General features: G+C 39.1%; 1 protein-coding gene and 1 long non-coding RNA gene across 3 annotated transcripts; one reads left to right on the top strand and one right to left on the bottom strand.

Annotated features, from left to right (window-relative positions):
* The first annotated feature begins 420 nt into the window (after window positions 1-420).
* On the top strand, window positions 421-18,609 carry LOC117824285 (tyrosine-protein kinase ZAP-70). Its single transcript, XM_034699745.1, has 13 exons — window positions 421-464; window positions 6,099-6,545; window positions 10,093-10,253; window positions 10,354-10,492; window positions 12,704-12,788; window positions 12,935-12,957; window positions 13,037-13,070; window positions 14,598-14,802; window positions 14,901-15,107; window positions 15,232-15,424; window positions 16,634-16,774; window positions 16,868-16,980; window positions 17,467-18,609. Exons 2-13 carry the CDS (start codon window positions 6,141-6,143, stop codon window positions 17,579-17,581), a joined length of 1,821 nt encoding a protein of 606 aa, XP_034555636.1. The 5' UTR covers window positions 421-464; window positions 6,099-6,140; the 3' UTR covers window positions 17,582-18,609.
* LOC117824293 lies at window positions 4,488-12,094 on the bottom strand. Of its 2 annotated transcripts, XR_004633553.1 has the most exons (3): window positions 11,984-12,094; window positions 9,998-10,223; window positions 4,488-6,596 (listed from the first exon to the last, which is right to left on the bottom strand). It is a non-coding gene; the product is annotated as an uncharacterized LOC117824293 (long non-coding RNA). The 2 variants fall into 2 exon arrangements; XR_004633554.1 differs by lacking the exon at window positions 4,488-6,596 and having other exon boundaries at window positions 9,937-10,223.
* Window positions 18,610-20,060: the final 1,451 nt, after the last annotated feature.

Below are 20,060 nucleotides of genomic sequence, written 5' to 3'. Positions count from 1 at the left end.
TCTTTAAAGCCTACTAACACTGTAATTCATCATATTTCTTCAAACATGGATGTTTCAATGAACTAAATGATGCATAGTGAGTTTGTGTGCATCTTTAAGCTAGCTGTAATCCATTGTTTCTGCTATGCTAACCGTCTTGCTCATTTTTGGACTCTTTTCTTTGATGTTTCTTTGACAAAGTGTACTACTGTTTTTAGCAGCTGAAGACAATTTTGATTTTAAGAAGTTAAAAGAAGAACTTGATGAGCAACAAGCTTCAAAGTCGTGTCTGTGTGTCTGTGTGTCTGTGTCTGTGTGTGTGTGTGTGTGTGTGTGTGTGTGTGTGTGTGCATTAGCCGTTGTGTCTGAGGGTGTGTGTCATCCTCTCCTACTCCCACTTGTTCAAAGCACCTCACGCTGCTGTCACATCAGCAGATACATCTTTGAGTTTGAGGTAACAACATAGCTCTGCTCTGCGGGGAAGCGTAAGTACATTCAGTTGCTTTATCTGATTCAACAGCAGACACATATTTATGCTTGAGGAGCATCTGAACTGAAGTAATACAACAGGCTGTGAGGATGAAAAAGTAGAGTGTGGAGTGAAATCTAATTTTATCTTAGAAGAACAATGGTCTCGAAACTATGAGTGTGTATAAACTAAGTGTGTTTGACATTTTGCTTCACTTATTCACAGCCTATAAAGTCAAACTGGAATCCTGCCTCAACTAAAACTTTGGTTATTTAATTTAATCCATATTGATGACGTGATTCCATGTATAGGTGCAAATGTATTATCTACATTTTACGCAGAAACTCTTGGTATAAATTAGGTTTCTTATTTCCAGAGCTGCTGCCTTAGAAAGGAAATGAGTGTGTGTGCGTGTGCGTGTGCGTGTGTGTGTGTGTGTGTGTGTGTGTGTGTGTGTGTGTGTGTGTGTGTGTGTGTGTGTGTGTGTGTGTCTGTGTGTGTGTGTGTGTGTGTGTGTGACCCAAAGTTTGGCTGAGGCATTGTTGCTCTGGTCTGGTTCACAAAAGTAGAGATTACATGTGCAGAAATATAAATAGCTGTTTTTATTGTGCCTTGGAATAGAAAACCAAAAATGGGTTGTTCTGAGCGTGTGTGTGTGTTTTTATCGATTTCCCTGAAATTACTGGATGTATTTTTGTTCCAGGACTGAAGCGTATCTGTAAAATGTTCCTGCCATTGTCAGACGATATCAGCCAGCGCAGCAGAAATAGGATTTTATCTGCAGCATGTGGTTTCTTAAATGTTTACAGGCAATTTGAACTTTATATTTAGTTTCAGATTAGTCTCACAAACTGCTCAGTGCAGGTGATTTTCTTATCATTAGAAACAGTTAATTCTGCTTGTGTTACCTTGGTTTTATAAAGAACATTAGTGCTTACAAAAAGTGGCGTGAACTTCATTCTGGGAGATCTTGATCGCCACATTTTGTTTTGGAAACACACACAATGTAAATCATGGTGAAGAAACACAGCCCGGCCGTTTATGCAAATGTCAATTGTTTCCATTGATGCTGGAAATGATTCTCTGCTGAGGGGCATTTCTGCTCCTGATCTGATATGTAGATCAGCCTCTAATCAAAAACAAAGACGAAGAAGTGCAGAGGCAAAAAGTTATTTATGTTCTAGTGTTAAGAGACACAATATCTATTGTTGGATGCAGACATGATCTCAAATGTTGAGAGTTCTTCAACTTACATCACCCCGAGCAGACTTCCTGATAGAACAATATAAATAATCATGACCTGAAATAACTGTAATAACTGAGCAGCTATCACTGGAATGTTCCTGATTTAATTTGAGACACTTAATCTACAGAAAACAAAACTTTTAATAGCTCAAGAAGTGAGTGGAGTCATTGACCCTGTGTTGCTTTTTACATGTATGCTTCAGAAGAGAACAAGAAGCTGTTGGATGAGTTATAAGTCTTTAACCTTATCAATCAGACAATGATTGATCACTCAACACATCGCCACAACCTGACATTAACGTAGCATATTAATGAAGTCTCGGGTAGAAAAAGGTTAGATGTTTGGATTACGGTGAATAGGCACAGACACAATATATTTATTTAAAGGCCGATGATGTTTTTCTAACACCACTAAAGACTAAAACACCTTTTAAGAAGTGTTTGACATTAAACTTGAAGCACAATACACAACAATCACAAATACAAAACCCAAGTGCAACATAACCAGCAGAAGTTTAACACCCACAAAAGCTTATAGATCTTGTATGGCTTTCGCTCACTCTCACAGAATTGAAAGAGTCTCTCGCTTTAAGAACAAGATTAAATTCGCAAAAGGGCGGTGTTGTTGTTTATTTGACATTTCTTTCAAGACAAGAGAAGTAGTTCAAAGAGTGGTTTATCACACGATGAATTTATGCTACACTCATTCTTAACAACAAAGAGATTTTAGTATTGAAATAAATCGAAAATCATAACTTGGCCTTTTTCCTTCCATGAAATGTCGTGCATCATCTCGCTCGAGGATGAACCCTGCAGACTTTAAAGGCCTGTTCCACCCAGCAGGTCACAGGGCTCTTACGATTACATCAGATAAGATACTTAACGGGACAGATTAGTGCAAGTTTGGGGGAAAATATATTCACAGAACCCGTAGATGGAAATGTCAAAACTTTCCCCAAACTTCCCTCTGGTGCTCAGGCGTTAAATATTAACACATGCGATCATCAAACCTCCCTACGCTCATAATGTCCTCATTAGGGTGAAATCTATTTTTAATGCTGATTAGTGGTATTAAGAATGCTACACATTTAAAAAAGATGGTGATTGTGGTGGACATGTTAGCATGCACACAGTCAATTGTGGTTGATAGATTTGTTGCAAGGACAGAGAGTTTCCAGTCGGCCAGTTACAGTTTGCTGGTTTTCTTCTGACATGATTAGATATTAATAATGCTTTGTCCTCCATACACCCTCACAGTTACCATCAGCTAAAAGAAGAGAGGTGGTTGAGCTTTTGTTGAAATTTGAGAACATATTTTTTTGAACATTTGAAATATTTTTTTCAGCACTTGTTTTTAGTTCCTCTCTTCGTAATCGACAAAACCTCCACATCACTGACATCAAGTCAACGTCTCTCCAGTATTTTAAAGAGACAACAAACACAGTCAGAATTTTAGTTTAGTAATAATCTGCACGTGCTTTGTACCTAATGACCTACATCATGTTCCTCTGTGAGGGGAACAGTCTGTCAGGATGGTTGTTTTGGGCCTCTGTCAGTGATGGGCTTTCAGAGTGACTCAGAGGACTGTTTCACTATCTGCTTACACTGCAACACCTCGTTTGCTGAAGTGTGGAGATGCACAGCGTAATTATACACCCCATTCAGCTGTTTCGTTTTTTCCAAAGCATCTTTTTTCAGCCCTAAACTTTCAACTTAAAAGAGAAAGCAATAAAAGACATATTTTAATAAGAGCACAAGCTGAGCAAAGACTTGGCTGCTGTCTGTATTTAACATTTTATGTCTTGTTGGAAAACAATCAATGTTGCCCTCAGGGAATTTGAACTGAAGACAAAATATGTTAAACGGGTAATTAATTGCAACTCTTTAAAGTCTCTTAACTGAAGCAGATGGTCTCTTAAACCTGGAATGATTCATTGATTCACTGTGAGGTGAAATGTTTTCCAAGAACTTTGCTTTTTGCTTGTTTGGCCAAACCCAAAATCAAAAATCAGATTTGTTAGAAATTTTGAATAAAAAAAGAAACCTGACAGATTCTGCTGCGTCAGAACTGATTTAAATATATTCACATTATCAGTCAGTTATGAGTCAGGCCATGTTCAAGTGGTGACTCCAGTTGAAATAGTAACACTGGAATACACAAACACTCAGTTACATGAAGAAGTCCTCTAAAAAAGTAGTTTCAGCCAATAAAAGCTCCTCTGATATATATATCTAACGGGTTACCAAGCAGACTGAAATTAGCAGTGATGCCTCGTTATGACCTGAAAAGGCAAACAAGACTAGATCAACCATATTTACATTTTGCGATTTGATGCCTGTAACCACTGTGAGGGAGTAGGTGTCAGACAAGATGACTGACAGCATGTTTAAGAAAGCCTTTTTTTACACTTTCCACAGCAGTTTTATTCACACTGCCAAAAGACAGCAAGAGGATTTTTTGTCTGAAAACACTAATGTACAGGACCGCTGCATACTGAGAAATTTTCCTGAATCAGTAGAGGGAGTTTTGGCGTACTGCAGATTTTGCTCTTGTTCACATACTACATACTGAATATTGGCCAAATCAGTTACACTGCTAGTATAGTAGGTGGTTTCGAAAACTGCTTCATTTTACCTACTGCCCCTTTAAGGCCCCCCATTTCCTACTTGCCGCCTTCCTTCTGATTGGCCAGTTTTCCAGAAGTCTCCTCCACTGTTACCATGTTACAAAGTCGCAAGTAACCTGGTGTATCTATATCTAAAAAATGTATTAAATAATTAAATGTGACCGTATGCTTTAGTCCCTGACTCTGACCCCGAAAGTTTGAGAAAGGAGCAACAAGAAAATCCCCAATCTGTGATGTCACAAGTTGAGCACGTCTTGTGTCCCTATAGATTGGTTCTCGTGTGACTTTTTGAACCTGACATTTGGAGCAGCCTGTAATATCTTTCTGGGATTACTCCAACACATTACACTGTATGAAAATTTGCCCACTTAAAGATTTAACATCCAACATTTTAACATCTATTTGTTTTTAAAATATGGAAAGCATTAAATCACCTTGTCACGCAAAATAAAGCATTTCAGTGCTTTTTTCCAATTTTATTAAAAACTGATATATTATGTTGTCTTTCATGAGCACATTAAAAATCCTGTAGACCTAAACTTGTTTTATAAAGTAGCTTTAAACTTCAAATAAAGATGTTCATTATTTCTGTCTGGGGTAACTTGAGTGCTTGAAGTTTTATACGGAAGTAACAGAGAACATCCAGTCTTTAACTTTCATGTAAACATCCTGAACAGACAGCTGTATCATAGCTTGTCCCTATAGGTGTTGTGTTGGTTTGTCCACATAGTACTGTCTGTGTTTTGGTTCGATGGGGGTCAGACCACGGGGAAGTCTTTGTTTTGTTGTGGCCACTGTGTGTTTTTGCTCAGTTGTCCACTGTGGATGTGGGCAGAGACACAGGTATGTAGCCAGGAAGCTGAGGTTTCCATTCTTTTTTCTTTGATTTAAGTTTGTTAACCATAATGTAAAATGTTTGACCTTCAACATACAATCTAACAAGAAGACCGGGTCAAGACTGACATTTATGGAATCTTATTTTTATTTCTTTGTACTTTGATCTCCCCTCTGCTTGTTCTGTTGTTATGATTCACCCTCAATGTCTGTTCTGAACTCCTACAGGCATTTTCCACCTGTCATCACATAACCGTTTCAAGCTAAAGCCTAAATCTGATTACTTTAATCTCATCCAGCATCCTCACTTCAGTTCAAACACTTTTCTCTAAACTAAAACTCCCCACTTAATCTACATTTTGGGCACAGAAATTGTTTTAACCAAACTGTCCAGTAAATTCCCCTTAAAAAAAAATTCCTCTCAAGTAAAAGGGAAATGTAAAAACTTAAATTTCACACGCAGCTAGGAATGATCTAGAACTGAACAGCAGCACCTGTTCAACGGAAGAGCAAGACTCTGGAAGAAAGGAGGCTGTGAGGGCGGATTGTGACTTCCTGTTGTGGCTTTGTTGTCTCCAGTTGTTAATCTGCACACATGTAGACACAAAGTGTGGGTGCTTCTTGCTAAATCTCTCATCTAGACATACAGCAGCGTATAGCTTGCCCGTGTAGAGCAGGGAAAACTTGCTCTTTAAAACTACAAACTCTCTGTAAGGTAAGGTTCTCAGGGTGATCAGTTCTTTACGTTTAAAAAGAAGCAAACTTAGAGTTTTATTGTCCTTAATGAAACTGTTTTGTAGATGAATCATTTGAATTGAGCAGAGATTGGAGGGTGATAATGCTGGAAGGTCAGAGGTCACAGACTGGGTTTGAATCAGCGAAGGTTCTGAAATGTTCTCCTGATTTGTGATTCATGTTTTCTGTCTCTTCCACTTTAATAACAGGTCTCCAAACATAAATCCAGCTTCCCACTCCCTGGTCCCACCATGTCCACCGACCCGGCTATCGAGCTGCCTTTCTTCTACGGCAGCATCAGCCGCTCAGACGCCGAGCAGCATCTGAAGCTGGCCGGGATGTCTGACGGCCTCTTCTTACTGCGACAGTGTCTGCGCAGTCTCGGAGGCTACGTTCTGTCTGTGGTGTGGAACCTGGAGTTCCACCATTACCCCATAGAGAAGCAGCTCAACGGGACGTACTGCATCACAGGAGGGAAGCCTCACTGCGGGCCGGCAGAGCTCTGTGAGTTTTACAGCAAAGACCCAGACGGGCTGGTGTGCACCCTGAAGAAACCATGTCTACGCTCCCCGGACACCCCGATACGGCCCGGTGTGTTTGACAACCTCAGAGACAACATGCTGAGGGAGTACGTGAGACAGACCTGGAATCTGGAGGTGAGGTCTGCTGCTTCTGAAGATCAGTACCTTCAACTTTCAGGCTGCAATCTGTGAAAGTCAATGAAAGAAAAAGTTAAGAAAGATCCGAGCTGTTTGTTACATTTAAATCAGGAACTAACTCGTCCTGTTCAAGTCTTAGGCTGCTGTTCTCTGGAAGTACAGTAGAGAACACTGCTCAAAAAATAAGAAGAAAGATGAGTTCAAGAATTCAGTTTTACTTCTAAATATAGTAAAGTATGGAGGATTCTTCTTGTTGAGACAACTAAAGTAGTGATTTGTCATGATCAAAAGCTGTGGCTCTGAGAGCCGATGCTTTATAGTGGATCAGAAGAGCCGGCTCGCATCAAGAGAGAGCCGGCTCCCAGTTTTTTCCTTTCACTGCTTAGCTCTCTCAGTGTTCAGCCCCAGCTCTGCTCAAAGCAGAACTTTGTTTTGATTGGTCAGCATGGCGGCCATGTGGCCAATCACATGTGAGGATATAGGATACAGGTGATGGAGGGGAGGCTGTGTATCGTGGCTATATCTGTTCCTTCTGAGAGGGTTAGGGTTAGGGTTCTTCTCAAAGACCGGGCAAATACTCACTGAGAGGAGAAATCAGATCAGCCCATCCAAGCTGAGGAATCGGATTTTTATCAATGCCAACCTGAGGACATTAATAATGTTTGCTTGAGTTGGTTCAGGTTCTGGTTCAGTTTGCTTGAGTTGGTTCTGGTTCTGGTTCTGTTTGCTAGAGTTTGGTTCTGGTTCTGTTTGCTTGAGTTGGTTCTGATTCTGATTGCTTGAGTTCGGTCCTGGTTCGGTTCGGTTCGGTTTTGGTTCTGGTTCGGTTCTGGTTCGGTTCTGGTTCGGTTCTGGTTCGGTTCTGGTTCGGTTCGGTTCTGGTTCGGTTCGGTTCTGGTTCGGTGCTGGTTCGGTTCTGGTTCGGTTCTGGTTCGGTCCTGGTTCGGTTCGGTTCGGTTCTGGTTGCGGTTCTGGTTCGGTTCGGTTCTTGTTCGGTTCTTGTTCGGTTCTGGTTCTGTTTGCTTTGAGTTTGGTTCTGGTTTGGTTCTGGTTAAGTTCCGGTTCGGTTCGGTTCTGGTTCGGTACTGGTTCGGTTCTACTTCAGTTCTGGTTCGGTTCTGGTTCGGTTCAAGTTCTGTTTGCTTTGAGTTTGGTTATGGTTCGGTTCTGGTTCTGGTTCTGGTACTGGTTCTGGTTCTGGTTCTGGTTCAGTTCCTGTTTGGTTCGGTTCGGTTCTGGTTCGGTACTGGTTCTGTTTTTGAATTTGGTTCTGGTTCTGTTTTCTAAAGTTTAGTTCTGGTTCTAACCCTAACCCTTACCTTAATCATAACCCTAACCCGGTACCTAACCCTAACCCGGTCCCTAACCCTAATCCTAACCCTAACCCTAATCTTAACCCTAACCCTAACCCTAATCCTAACCCTAATCCAAACCCTAATCCTAACCCTAATCCAAACCCTAACCCTAACCCTAATCCAAACCCTAACCCTAATCCTAACCCTAATCCAAACCCTAACCCTAACCCTAATCTTAACCCTAACCCTAATCCAAACCCTAACCCTAACCCTAATCATAATCCTAACCCTAATCCTAACCCTAAACCCAATCGTAACCCTAACCCCAATCCTAACCCTAACCCTAACCCTAACCCTAACCCGGTCCCTAACCCTAATCATAATCCTAACCCTAAACCCAATCCTAACCCTAACCCTAATCCTAACCCTAAACCTAACCCTAATTCTAACCCTACTTCTAACCCTAACCCTAATCTTAACCCTAACCCTAATCCAAACCCTAACCCTAACCGTAATCCTAACCCTAATCTTAACCCTAACCCTAATCTTAACCCTAACCCTAATCCTAACCCTAACCCTAACCCTAACCCTAATCATAACCCTAATCCTAACCCTAACCCTAATCCTAACCCTAATCCTAACCCTAATCTTAACCCTAACCCTAACCCTAACCCTAACCCTAATCCTAACCCTAACCCTAACCCTAACCCTAATCCTAACCCTAACCCTAACCCTAACCCTAATCCTAACCCTAATCATAACCCTAATCCTAACCCTAACCCTAATCCTAACCCTAATCCTAACCCTAACCCTAATCTTAACCCTAACCCTAACCCTAACCCTAACCCTAACCCTAATCCTAACCCTAACCCTAATCTTAACCCTAATCCTAACCCTAACCCTAACCCTAACCCTAACCCTAATCTTAACCCTAACCCTAACCCTAACCCTAACCCTAATCCTAACCCTAACCCTAACCCTAATCCTAACCCTAATCCTAACCCTAATCTTAACCCTTACCCTAATCATAACCCTAATCCTAACCCTAACCCTAATCTTAACCCTAATCCTAATCATAACCCTAATCTTAACCCTAACCCTAATCATAACCCTAACCCTAACCCTAATCATAACCCCAATCCTGATCCTAACCCTAACCCTAATCCTAACCCTAACCCTAACCCTAATCATAACCCTAATCATAACCCTAATCCTAACCCTAACCCTAATCCTAACCCTAACCCTAATCACAACCCTAACCCTAACCCTAATCCTAACCCTAATCCTAACCCTAATCCTAACCCTAACCCTAATCCTAACCCTAACCCTAATCCTAACCCTAACCCTAACCCTAATCCTAACCCTAACCCTAATCTTAACCCTAACCCCAATCCTAACCCTAACCCTAACCCTAACCCTAATCCTAACCCTAACCATAACCCTAACCCTAATCCTAACCCTAACCCTAACCCTAATCTTAACCCTAATCCTAACCCTAACCCTAACCCTAACCCTAATCCTAACCCTAATCCTAACCCTAACCCTAACCCTAACCCTAATCCTAACCCTAACCCTAATCTTAACCCTTACCCTAATCATAACCCTAATCCTAACCCTAACCCTAATCTTAACCCTAACCCTAATCTTAACCCTAATCCTAACCCTAATCATAACCCTAACCCTAACACTAATCATAACCCTAATCCTGATCCTAACCCTAACCCTAATCCTAACCCTAACCCTAATCACAACCCTAACCCTAACCCTAACCCTAACCCTAATCCTAACCCTAACCCTAATCCTAACCCTAACCCTAATCCTAACCCTAATCCTAACCCTAACCCTAATCCTAACCCTAATCCTAACCCTAACGCTAATCCTAACCCTAACCCTAATCCTAACCCTAACCCTAACCCTAATCCTAATCCTAACCCTAACCCTAATCATAACCCTAACCTGTTAGCCACACTCAGCAGACCACTTTGACATCATTAGCAGCAAAGTCTGAGCTCAGTTTGGACTGTTTTCAGTGTTTTCCTACCCCTAAACTAGCCAGTCAAAATGTCACCTCATTTAAATCATTAGGAAATCTGTCTCTTTGGAGCATCCCTAGATTAAACCAATGTTTTCATACATTTTTGGCATCTGACCCACCAAAAAACACCTCTTTTCATGACGAACAAAACATTTAACGGAGGGAAGTATTGTGTCCTGTCATCATCAGTGTCTCTGTATTTTTCTTTGCTCAGGGAGAGGCCATGGAGCAGGCCATCATCAGCCAGGCTCCTCAGCTGGAGAAACTCATCGCCACAACAGCCCACGAGAAGATGTCCTGGTATCACCGAAAAATCACCCGCCAGGAAGGTGAGAGGAGACTTTACTGTGGAGCACAACCAGACGGCAAGTTTCTGTGAGTTACTCATTCTGATGTTTCCTTTATTTGTTTGTCATTTCTTCTTCGTTTGGTCTTAAGTCTTGATCAGCACTGTTTTTATTTGTGTGTTTTTCAGAGTGAGAGACAGAGATGAGTCTGGTACTTATGCTCTCTCCATGATGTATGGAAAAACTGTGTACCACTATCAGATCCTTCAAGACAAATCAGGGAAGTACTCCATGCCAGAAGGAACCAAGTTTGACACAATCTGGCAGGTGGGACCCTCGATCATTAGAAATATTCATCAGGAAGGGAATTGAGGATGTGTGGAGCTTTGGTGGAGCTGGATTGTTGGAAGGTGTTTGGATTTTGGGTCAAAACACCCGTTAATGAATAATATGACTGCAGCGTATGGAGACTCAAATATTTCAGGCGTTTAACTCAAATGTACATAACAAGATCCAAATCAACTAAAAGGTACCCGAGGTATTGAAAATTATATCAGAAGACTGCAGCATCTAAACCTTTAATGGAAAAAGTAACACAACTCCAGCTAGCTAGCAGCTGTAACTAGCATTACCCTGAGGCCCACAGCACCTGGCACAAGTAGCAACCTTTAGCTAACGCAGCCTACCTTGCTGTAGTGACTGTCTTCTTTTTCAAAAAAGATATTTTAAAATATAAATCCTATTTTCAGATTGATAACACAATGTTTTATGGCTGTGGACCAGCAGAGAGTTATTTGGTACTTCAATGGGCTGAGACTACAAGCCTCAGATGAACATGTGAAACACATCTACATTATAAAACTGAGACTGTTTCTAAACTTTACTCCCAGAGCAACTTCATACATTTCAATAATGTGTTATTGATGGGTTTAAAAATGTTTTTAAAAAGTGTCATGTTGGGTGAGAAACAAAGGGTGGAGGACCCACGCGCACACATTAGATTTACTAACAAAAGATTCAACTTACTTAAAAATGTCAAAGAAAGAGGACTAAATTAAAAAAAAAGGTCCAACAGAAAACATAAGGGAACCATGGGGAGCACAAGACACTTGAGACAAAAGAGGCAGGGTATACGTAAGACCTAATGAGCAACAGGTGTGAACACAGGTGAAACTAATTGGGTGCAGGAAGTGAAAAAAGGCATGAAATTCAAGAAGCAAGAATTTCAAAATAAAACCGTAAATGCTGCACATGCAAGAAGTACAAGAACCAAAAAAGTAACGAATGAATACGAGAAATTACAACTGAACAACAACACTTGGAAAACTGAAACAAGATTAACTAAAATCAGAAAAGAGAGAAACAAGACTTGAAATTCAAGGAGCAAGAATTTCAAAATAAAACTGGAAATGCTGCACATGCAAGAAGTACAAGAACACAAAAGTAACGAATGAATACAAGAAATGACAACTGAACAACAACACTGGGGATACCAAAACAAGATTAACTAAAATCAGAAAAGAGAGAAACAAGACTTGAAATTCAAGGAGCAAGAATTTCAAAGTAAAACTGGAAATGCTGCACATGCAAGAAGTACAAGAACACACAAGTAATGAATGACAATACAACTCAATGAATGACAACTGAATAACAACACTGGGAAAACTAAAACAAGATTAACTAAAATCAGAAAAGATAGAGAAACAAGGCATTGTCACGTTGTGGGAAAGATTAAGGAGGATCCAAGTGCAGATTTAAAATAAAAAGGTTTTAATCAACAAAAGAATAAAAGGTAAAAAATAAAAATAAAAACCTTACTTAAATGTCCAAAAACTTAATCCAAAAGGAAACGCTGGGAAAACACAGGAACACAGAACACAGGAGAGATGAACAATGATCCAACACAGGACAGGGAAACAGAGGAACTAAACACACAGAGTAATTAACACGGGTGTGAACACGGGACACAGGTGAAACTAATCAGGTTTATCAAAAAGGGAGGGAAACACACAAGGTTCAGGAAGTAAATTTAAAACCACAGGTGATCAGGAACTACAACATAAAACAGGAAACACAAGACAAGACTAAGAAACACAAGAAAATACATTAAGAGACATGGATCACTGAACACACAAGAGGGAGACAAAGGATCACTAATACAGAACACACAGGGAGGAACCAAGGCAAGAAACACAAGGAAATACTAAACTGAACATCAACTTTCATGACTCATGAAATACGAGGAGCAAGAACTTCACAATAAAACAGGAAATGCTACACGCAAGAAGTACAAGAACTATAATTCAACAAGAGAAATGACAACTGAGATGAGAACACTGGGATATTAAAACTAGATTAACTAAGAGAAACACAAAAGACATGACTTACAAAAAAAGTACAGATTACACAGGAAATGACAGAGGAGTACCAAACCAGGAAAATTCAACATCAACCAAAAGCAACTAAAGACAAAGTTGAAGTTCAGTTCCCTTCATCTGATTGTTATTCCTGCTCTAATGTGTCTCCTGTCCTCTGTAGCTGGTGGAGTACCTGAAGATGAAATCTGATGGCCTGGTGACTGCTCTCGGGGAGCCTTGTGTTAACGGAAAGGCTGCTGAAGAAAGTACTGAACACTTTGTTTTCTTTTATAAATTTTATAAACATTATGAATCTGCTGCTGAATATATTTTAGAGGTTATTTCTAAATGTTAATCTTGTTAGCACTCAAATTTTTGATAAATCTCCTTTTCTTGTGTTTTAATCTTTCAGAGAAACCTGCTCCTCCTGCCACAGTGAGTATTACTCTCATCCTGAAGGTTAACTTCGTCTGATTTTGTTTCTAAGAGATTCATTTTTGTGTGTCTATTACAGAGGCGGCAAAATGGATACACACCGCCACCCCAAGGTCAGTCTCCTGAAGTGCAATACACTCAAGCAGCTCTACAGTTATGGCTCCTATATTATCTGTACCTGCAGCAAAATGACTCACTGTGATAGGGAACATCTGAATCAATACAAAACACAGAAAGCTACTTTATAATGCCTGATTAGCCTTTGAAAAAAAGACATACAGACAACTCACACATGGATACATTAAAGAAATGTAACAGCAATATAAGAGTTAAAAAATACCCCATGAGAAGTAACAGTCCTTTATTTAAAATAATAATAATAATAATAATAATAATAATAATAATAATAATAATAATAATAATAATAATAATAATAATAATAATTATTATTATTATTATTTTATTTATTTATATATTTTTATTATTATTATTATTATTATTATTATTACATATTTTGGGGTGTTTGCTGATATTCTTGTATGCACAGCATGTTAAGGGTTATTGATAATTACAGTTTAAATGAATCTGGGTCACTGTACTTGACAAGCAACTACTAATTAAAACTCAACTCTATTTATAAAGCACCTTTCAGACATACAAGCATGCAGCCCAAAGTGAAAAAAGAACAGAGACAGGAAACAACAGAAATGGGTAAAATCATAAAAGACAATCATAGAAAATATCTAAAAATTAAATAAAATAAAAGCACTAAAGTAAATAAAATAAGTAAGGGTAGAAAGTACCTTTAAAACTCAGTTAAAGTAAAAAATGTGAGATAAATACAATAAATAATTAGAGTACTACATAAATAAATAAATCTAAAAATGAAAAAAAAATAAAAAGCCTAATCTGACTGTCATTTATTTTTTAGCTCTGGACTACATTATTATTATCATTGTTTTAACATTTATTTATTGTACTTATCTCATCTTTTTAACTTTTACTGATTTTTAATTTTGCTTTCTATCCTTACTTATTTTAGGGATTTTACTGTACTTTATTATTGTTTTACCTTTATCTTTTACTTAGTTTTTATTTCAGTTTAGGCAACTTAAACAGTAATAACAGTCATTTATACATCTTTACTGTATCTGTTGATATATAGTTTCATAAGATATATTATAACAATAAACAAAACATAAAAATAACAAATAATATTAAGTTATACATACATATAGAAATAATAGAAAAAGGAAATAAGAGAAAAATAAAAAAAGTAAATATATAAATGAAAGAAAAAAGGGCACTTTACTTCACCAACAAAGTCAAGGCATGGCTCCACTTTCCAACAAACACATTCTTCATTCATTTACTTTTTTTATTTAAAAGGTAAGTCTTAAGTTTACTTTTAAAAACACACAGAGAGATCGCCATGTAGATGTCCACAGAGTTCAGAGTTTAGAGGCATACAAACAGAAAAATCACCAAGTCTTGAGTTGTTCCTATTCGAGGATGCATTAATGAAATAATTAAAACTTGATTTATTGATAAGTAGTTAGGCTTTAAATATCAATCAATAAACCATTACAGACACATTCAGAAATAGATTTTTACTTTATGTTTTTGTCACCTTTGTTTCTCACTCATTGCAGCTCTCACCACTCAAGTCAGTATACCAACAGACCGAGAGGTTCTGCCAATGGACTGCAGTGGATTCAACCCGTATCACAATCCCAATGAAGTGAGGAAGTTTAACATAAAGAGGAACCAGCTGCTGATCGATGAGGTGGAGCTCGGCTCGGGGAACTTTGGCCTTGTGAAGAAAGGCGTGCTCAAGACTGAAAAGTGAGGACTGGAACTTTATAAAACCATCTATCTTTCCCCACCGCCCTGTACCCGACTGTGTTTAAGAATCCTAAAGGTTTTGGTTTGTTTCCTCTCAGGGGCCAGATAGATGTTGCTGTCAAAGTGCTGAAGAGTGAGAATGATACGGCAGTGAAGGAGGAGATGATGAGGGAGGCAGAGATCATGTACCAGCTCAGTAACCCTTATATCGTCCGCATGCTGGGTCTGTGTAACGCAGAGAGCCTGATGCTGGTCATGGAGATGGCCTCTGCTGGACCTCTCAACAAATACCTCTTCGCCAACAAGTGAGTTCAACTGGTTCACAAGATATTCAACAGGAAGTAGTAAGGACTTTTACTTCTTCATTGCAGCAAAGCTCCTTACTAAGTGCAGTTTGAATCAGTGACTTACAGCATTCTGTCTCCTCAGGAGTACCTTAACTGTGGAGAACATTGTCAACCTGATGCACCAGGTGTCACTGGGGATGAAGTATCTGGAGGAGAAGAACTTTGTGCACAGAGACTTGGCGGCTCGTAACGTCCTGCTGGTCAGCCAACAGTTCGCCAAGATCAGTGACTTCGGGCTGTCCAAGGCGCTGGGAGCAGATGACAACTATTACAAAGTACACACACACACAAACACACACACACACACACACACACACACACACACACACACACACACACACACACACACACACACACACACACACACACACACACACACTCACACACACACAGGCAGGCAGATATACTACAAGTGTTTTCTGAAGTTACCACAATGCAGAATAAAGGGGGTTAGACAGTAAACTGATCTCTTTTCTAAGAATTATTGATCTCCTGCACAAATTGTAATCCAAGGTGTCGCTTGCTCTGAACCTTAAGTAAACACTCCATTGATTTCCTTTATACTGGTTTAGTGACCTACATGTGGTGCAAGAAAGCCCCAGGAATCCCTGACTTAGAATAGATCTTTAAACCTGGACCCCTACAGATGAAACAACCTGTTTAACTCACCCAGACTTTTATTTGTGGATGAACATTTTTGCACAGAACACCCTCTATACATATAAGTAAGGGATAGTGTATGGTTAGCAGGTTGTTATGGGAAAAAGAATCCCGACAGGGTGAGACAAGACACCAACGTGAATCCCAGTGATTCCACGTCAGTTAGCATTCCATGGTGATGGATTCTTCTCTGCCTGTTAAACGTGACGAAACTCTTTTCAGTGGATTGTTTTGACATGAATGCATTCAATCAGTTTGACTCTGGTGTTGCTCATGCTCAATTTTTTCAATTCAATTCAATTTGCTTTATTGGCATGAACACAGATATGTTGTTGCCAAAGCACATAAGATTCATACACATATACATTACATATTATATAAATTGCATATTATATACATTACATATTTTATATGCATTAATAAACAGTGGTGTCACCCATGCAGCATTGCATCTCAATGTCCTCACTTGATGCGGTATGCTCATAAAACCTTCAATTAAAATCAAATATTATGGGACAGTGTGTCCCTCAGGCTGTGACAGGCTGTTAGTTCATGTTAGTGAATGTTAATAACCGCTGTCAGAGGGTTGTCTAGGGGTTTTGACCAATCAGAATCAAGCTTCTTACACAACCGGAAGATGAGTGAGAAAGCCGGGTAATAAATAAAAGTAATGTGAACACAGAGGTTTTATTCTTGTAAGTACTGAAAGGGTTCAAATGGAAACAATGAATGTGTACTAGTGTTCTGGCTCCAGTTTAAACTGATGGCTGCCTTTGTTGAATGAATCATAAACATGATGTTATCATCGCTTCTGTTTCGTGCAGGCTCGTTCTTCAGGTAAATGGCCGCTGAAGTGGTACGCTCCAGAATGCATCGACTTCCACAAATTCTCCAGTAAAAGTGACGTGTGGAGTTTCGGTGTCACCATGTGGGAGGCCTTTTCCTTTGGCGGGAAACCTTACAAGGTGCTGAGCGTTTCTGCAGATCAACTTCATGATTTGACCCTCAGTATGAAAAGTTACTACAGCTCTGTTTCTGTCCTTCTTTCTTTGATTTAGAAAATGAAAGGGAATGAAGTTATGAGCTTTATCAAAGAAGGGAACCGCTTGGATTGTCCATCGGCATGTCCAGAGAGGATGTATACAGTGATGAAAGAATGCTGGACTTACAAGTAAGAAACTGTTTATGTCCCGTACATGTTTGTTAAATGTTATTACCCACCTGGACAGTGGCATGCTCGGGCTGTTTGAGGGGCTGGTGCCATTAAAATGAAAAGAAAGTTCTGCCTCTAATTTTGGAGACCATTTTTTATGTTCCTTGGTTTTGTGTCTCTCTTGGGCATTCTGTAATCAGAAGGTTAACCCAGATCTAGTCTGTCAAAAATAAGAGTGGGCTGGTAAAATGTGAGGCAGTATGTCGCCTTGAGGTTACAGATGCAGAGTAGCTTTTCAAACCCCTGATACCCACAGTGCAGAGTGCATTTAAATATACTGAGGCACAAGCAATAAGAGGGGGGGACCTCTGCACCTGTAGCTTTACAACATTACAAGTGTTTGAGCTATCCGACGTCAGAGATCAGTGCTGATGTGTAAATATGATCAATTAGCTTCCATAAATCTGATCTGACCCTCCACTCCCCTCCCTCCTCTCTCCTCAGACACGAGGATCGTCCTGACTTCAAGAAGGTTGAAGAGTCCATGAGGTCTTACCATTACTCCATATCGAGCAAGGCCAAGCCTGAGGAAGCTGCAGCCGCTGCTGGGCCCGTGTAATAGACAGAAAACAAGGCACTTTCTGTCCCAGTGCTGCACAAAGCATCCTTTCAAGCGGCCATTAAACAAGCAAAACAAAGAGCTTTTTATGAACGCTGCAAACTGACCAGCTTCAAACTACAGAACCAAAACGGCTGAACAGGCCTCAGAGACAATAAATGTGCATTTGTAAATTGGACTTCAGTGGGTCAGCCATGTGAGGAGAGTCTGTGTCCGTCCGTCTGTCGAGGTCTGAATGTCGACGTTGGTGACGTCTTTTCATTGATGAACATCTTATTTAGTATTCTGGTATTTAGGAGCACAATGAGAGTATGAAGAGCATGTGCATGTTTATATATTTCAGCATACATACCAACACACAAGAGTAGTTCATTCTTTGTCTTTTTGCCAAACTATATATATATAAGAAGAATCATTCAAAGTCAGTATTTCTTTTTATTTTCAAATAAATGTTCATCCGTTTATTAACTGATCACACACTTTGTGTTATGAATTTTAATTAAAATCATTATATGTGTCCATGTACTGAAACATGCTTTCTTAAAGTATAAACTATATTTAATGCAGATTATAGAGTCATTAATTACTCCTACTGTTGATTTATTGCACCCTATATACATGCTATGTACATGTCTGTAGACCATACCATTTAAATCCTCACTGCTGCATTTAAAAGGTGTGAAAATGAAATGCAAAACTTGAACAAATATTAAAGTTGTACACCCCAAAGAAGCATAAAGTGAAATATTAGCAGATTTCCACTTATTCAAGAAGTTTTTTTATGTTTTTGTTTCTTTTCTAGTCAGTAGTAAATAAATTATCAGCAACCTACATCCAAGCAGCTTAAAGGGGGCGTTGAAATACAGTTTGTTGAGACTATGAAAATATTTAAGGTCTTAAAAGTTGAATTATTTTAATGTTTTAATGCAGTTTTTCCTGTCAGAAATCCAATCATGATGTAATTTGGTTTATTATGACATCCAGTGTTATAAAATAAATGTGGTCAGCCAGTCTGGTCACTCACAACAGACTGAATCACAGGAAACATTTCTGAGCTCCCAGGCAACACTGACCGGAAACAGCTGAATTACTCTTCAAAATAAAGGCGGACAGGTTTTAACAGCATGAAGTAGTGTGGTCACACTTTTTGTTGCTGTGATGGAAGAGGTCTTAAATCATGTGAGTATACCAAAATTATTTTACAATATATTTTGAGTTTAGGATCAGAATGTTTTAAAAACTTTTAGAAAATAGTACTCAGTTAGAATAGTGGAAACATGCAGATACATACGGATGAATTGACATTGACAATTAGAATAAGTGTTTTTAAGTCCCTCAAAGGTACAAAAACAGATTTATTTCCAGACAACTGAAATAATTTAGAAGTCTGAAATCAAATGATGGCATGTCCACTTGTACAGTCCACTGACAGTATAAAGAAAGGGCAAAGGGCCTTCATTTCTGCCCTCTCTGAGATGTGAGGCCAAATTTCCCCTTTGACAGTCACTGGTAGAGACATCTGGCTGGCAGAGAGGTCGTCACACCCCTTCCACTAACCAAAACACATGCCTGTGTCAGTTTATACTCACTGTTCTGTGAATTTCAATGACTCTTGGGTCAGAGCTTGTTACTTTTTCTCTGACGTCTTTCATTATGTTTTCTTAAACTAGCATGATAACTGCTGTGGCAGAAAGCATGCTTTAGAAAAATGCTTCTGAATCAGTATTTTTATTTTCAAGTTTGACCCATGTTTCATCTTTTAACATGCAGGAGTTGAATTTTGAGACCTATATTTTTTGTAATCATTTTGAACAATTCAATTTTTTATTTTTTTATTTTTTTTAAACTATTTTTTATTATTTGTATTTGTATTTATTTGTATTATTATTACTATTTTTATTTTTGTGCTGTCCATTTTATATACAATCAACGTCTGGTTGTTGAGGTCATGTTTGTCCCTCCCACTAGCAAGTTCTAACATTTTAACTTTACATTCATAAACAAAAAAACAGCTTGTACCTACAGTATATTTGGGATGGGGTTAAAGCTGCTGTTGGTAGTCACAGAGTAAACATCTGTTCAGAGAGAGGGACTTCGAATGTCAACACTATCCCTCCAAACCAGGTATCCTCTTAGCCCCCCAACACAGATCGGCGTGTGCAGTCATGATAGTGCTGGACTCATAACCACTTGGAGGACGTAGTAGGGGCCGCCCCTTAACCAATCAGGACAGAGGATTGGAGATTAGCTGTGATTGGTCCGTCATAACGGGGACAAGGGGAATAATAACATTGCTTGATACAAAGGCATTGGAAAATGCAGAGATTTGTCAATAGTCTCAAATTTCTCCACTTACCGATGAGTACCGATGGGTATTATGTCCTTTTCTCTAAACCTAATATGTACCCTATTTGTTTTTAATAGCAAGGGTGAGGAAATTGATTCAAAATAAATACAAGACATAGTCGATTAAGGTGCA

Source organism: Notolabrus celidotus, chromosome 2, assembly GCF_009762535.1.
Source record: "Notolabrus celidotus isolate fNotCel1 chromosome 2, fNotCel1.pri, whole genome shotgun sequence".
Taxonomy (NCBI): domain Eukaryota; kingdom Metazoa; phylum Chordata; class Actinopteri; order Labriformes; family Labridae; genus Notolabrus; species Notolabrus celidotus.
This window is presented reverse-complemented; position numbering and strand designations above follow the sequence as displayed.

What these genes read in the sequence shown, in the direction of transcription:
- LOC117824285 (XM_034699745.1), top strand. Translation starts at nt 6,141, where the DNA reads ATGTCCACCGACCCGGCTATCGAGCTGCCTTTCTTCTACGGCAGCATC. An exon ending in GGCGTGCTCAAGACTGAAAA is followed by an intron (nt 14,803 to 14,900) that starts GTGAGGACTGGA and finishes GTTTCCTCTCAG; the next exon opens with GGGCCAGATAGATGTTGCTG. An exon ending in AAATACCTCTTCGCCAACAA is followed by an intron (nt 15,108 to 15,231) that starts GTGAGTTCAACT and finishes CTGTCTCCTCAG; the next exon opens with GAGTACCTTAACTGTGGAGA.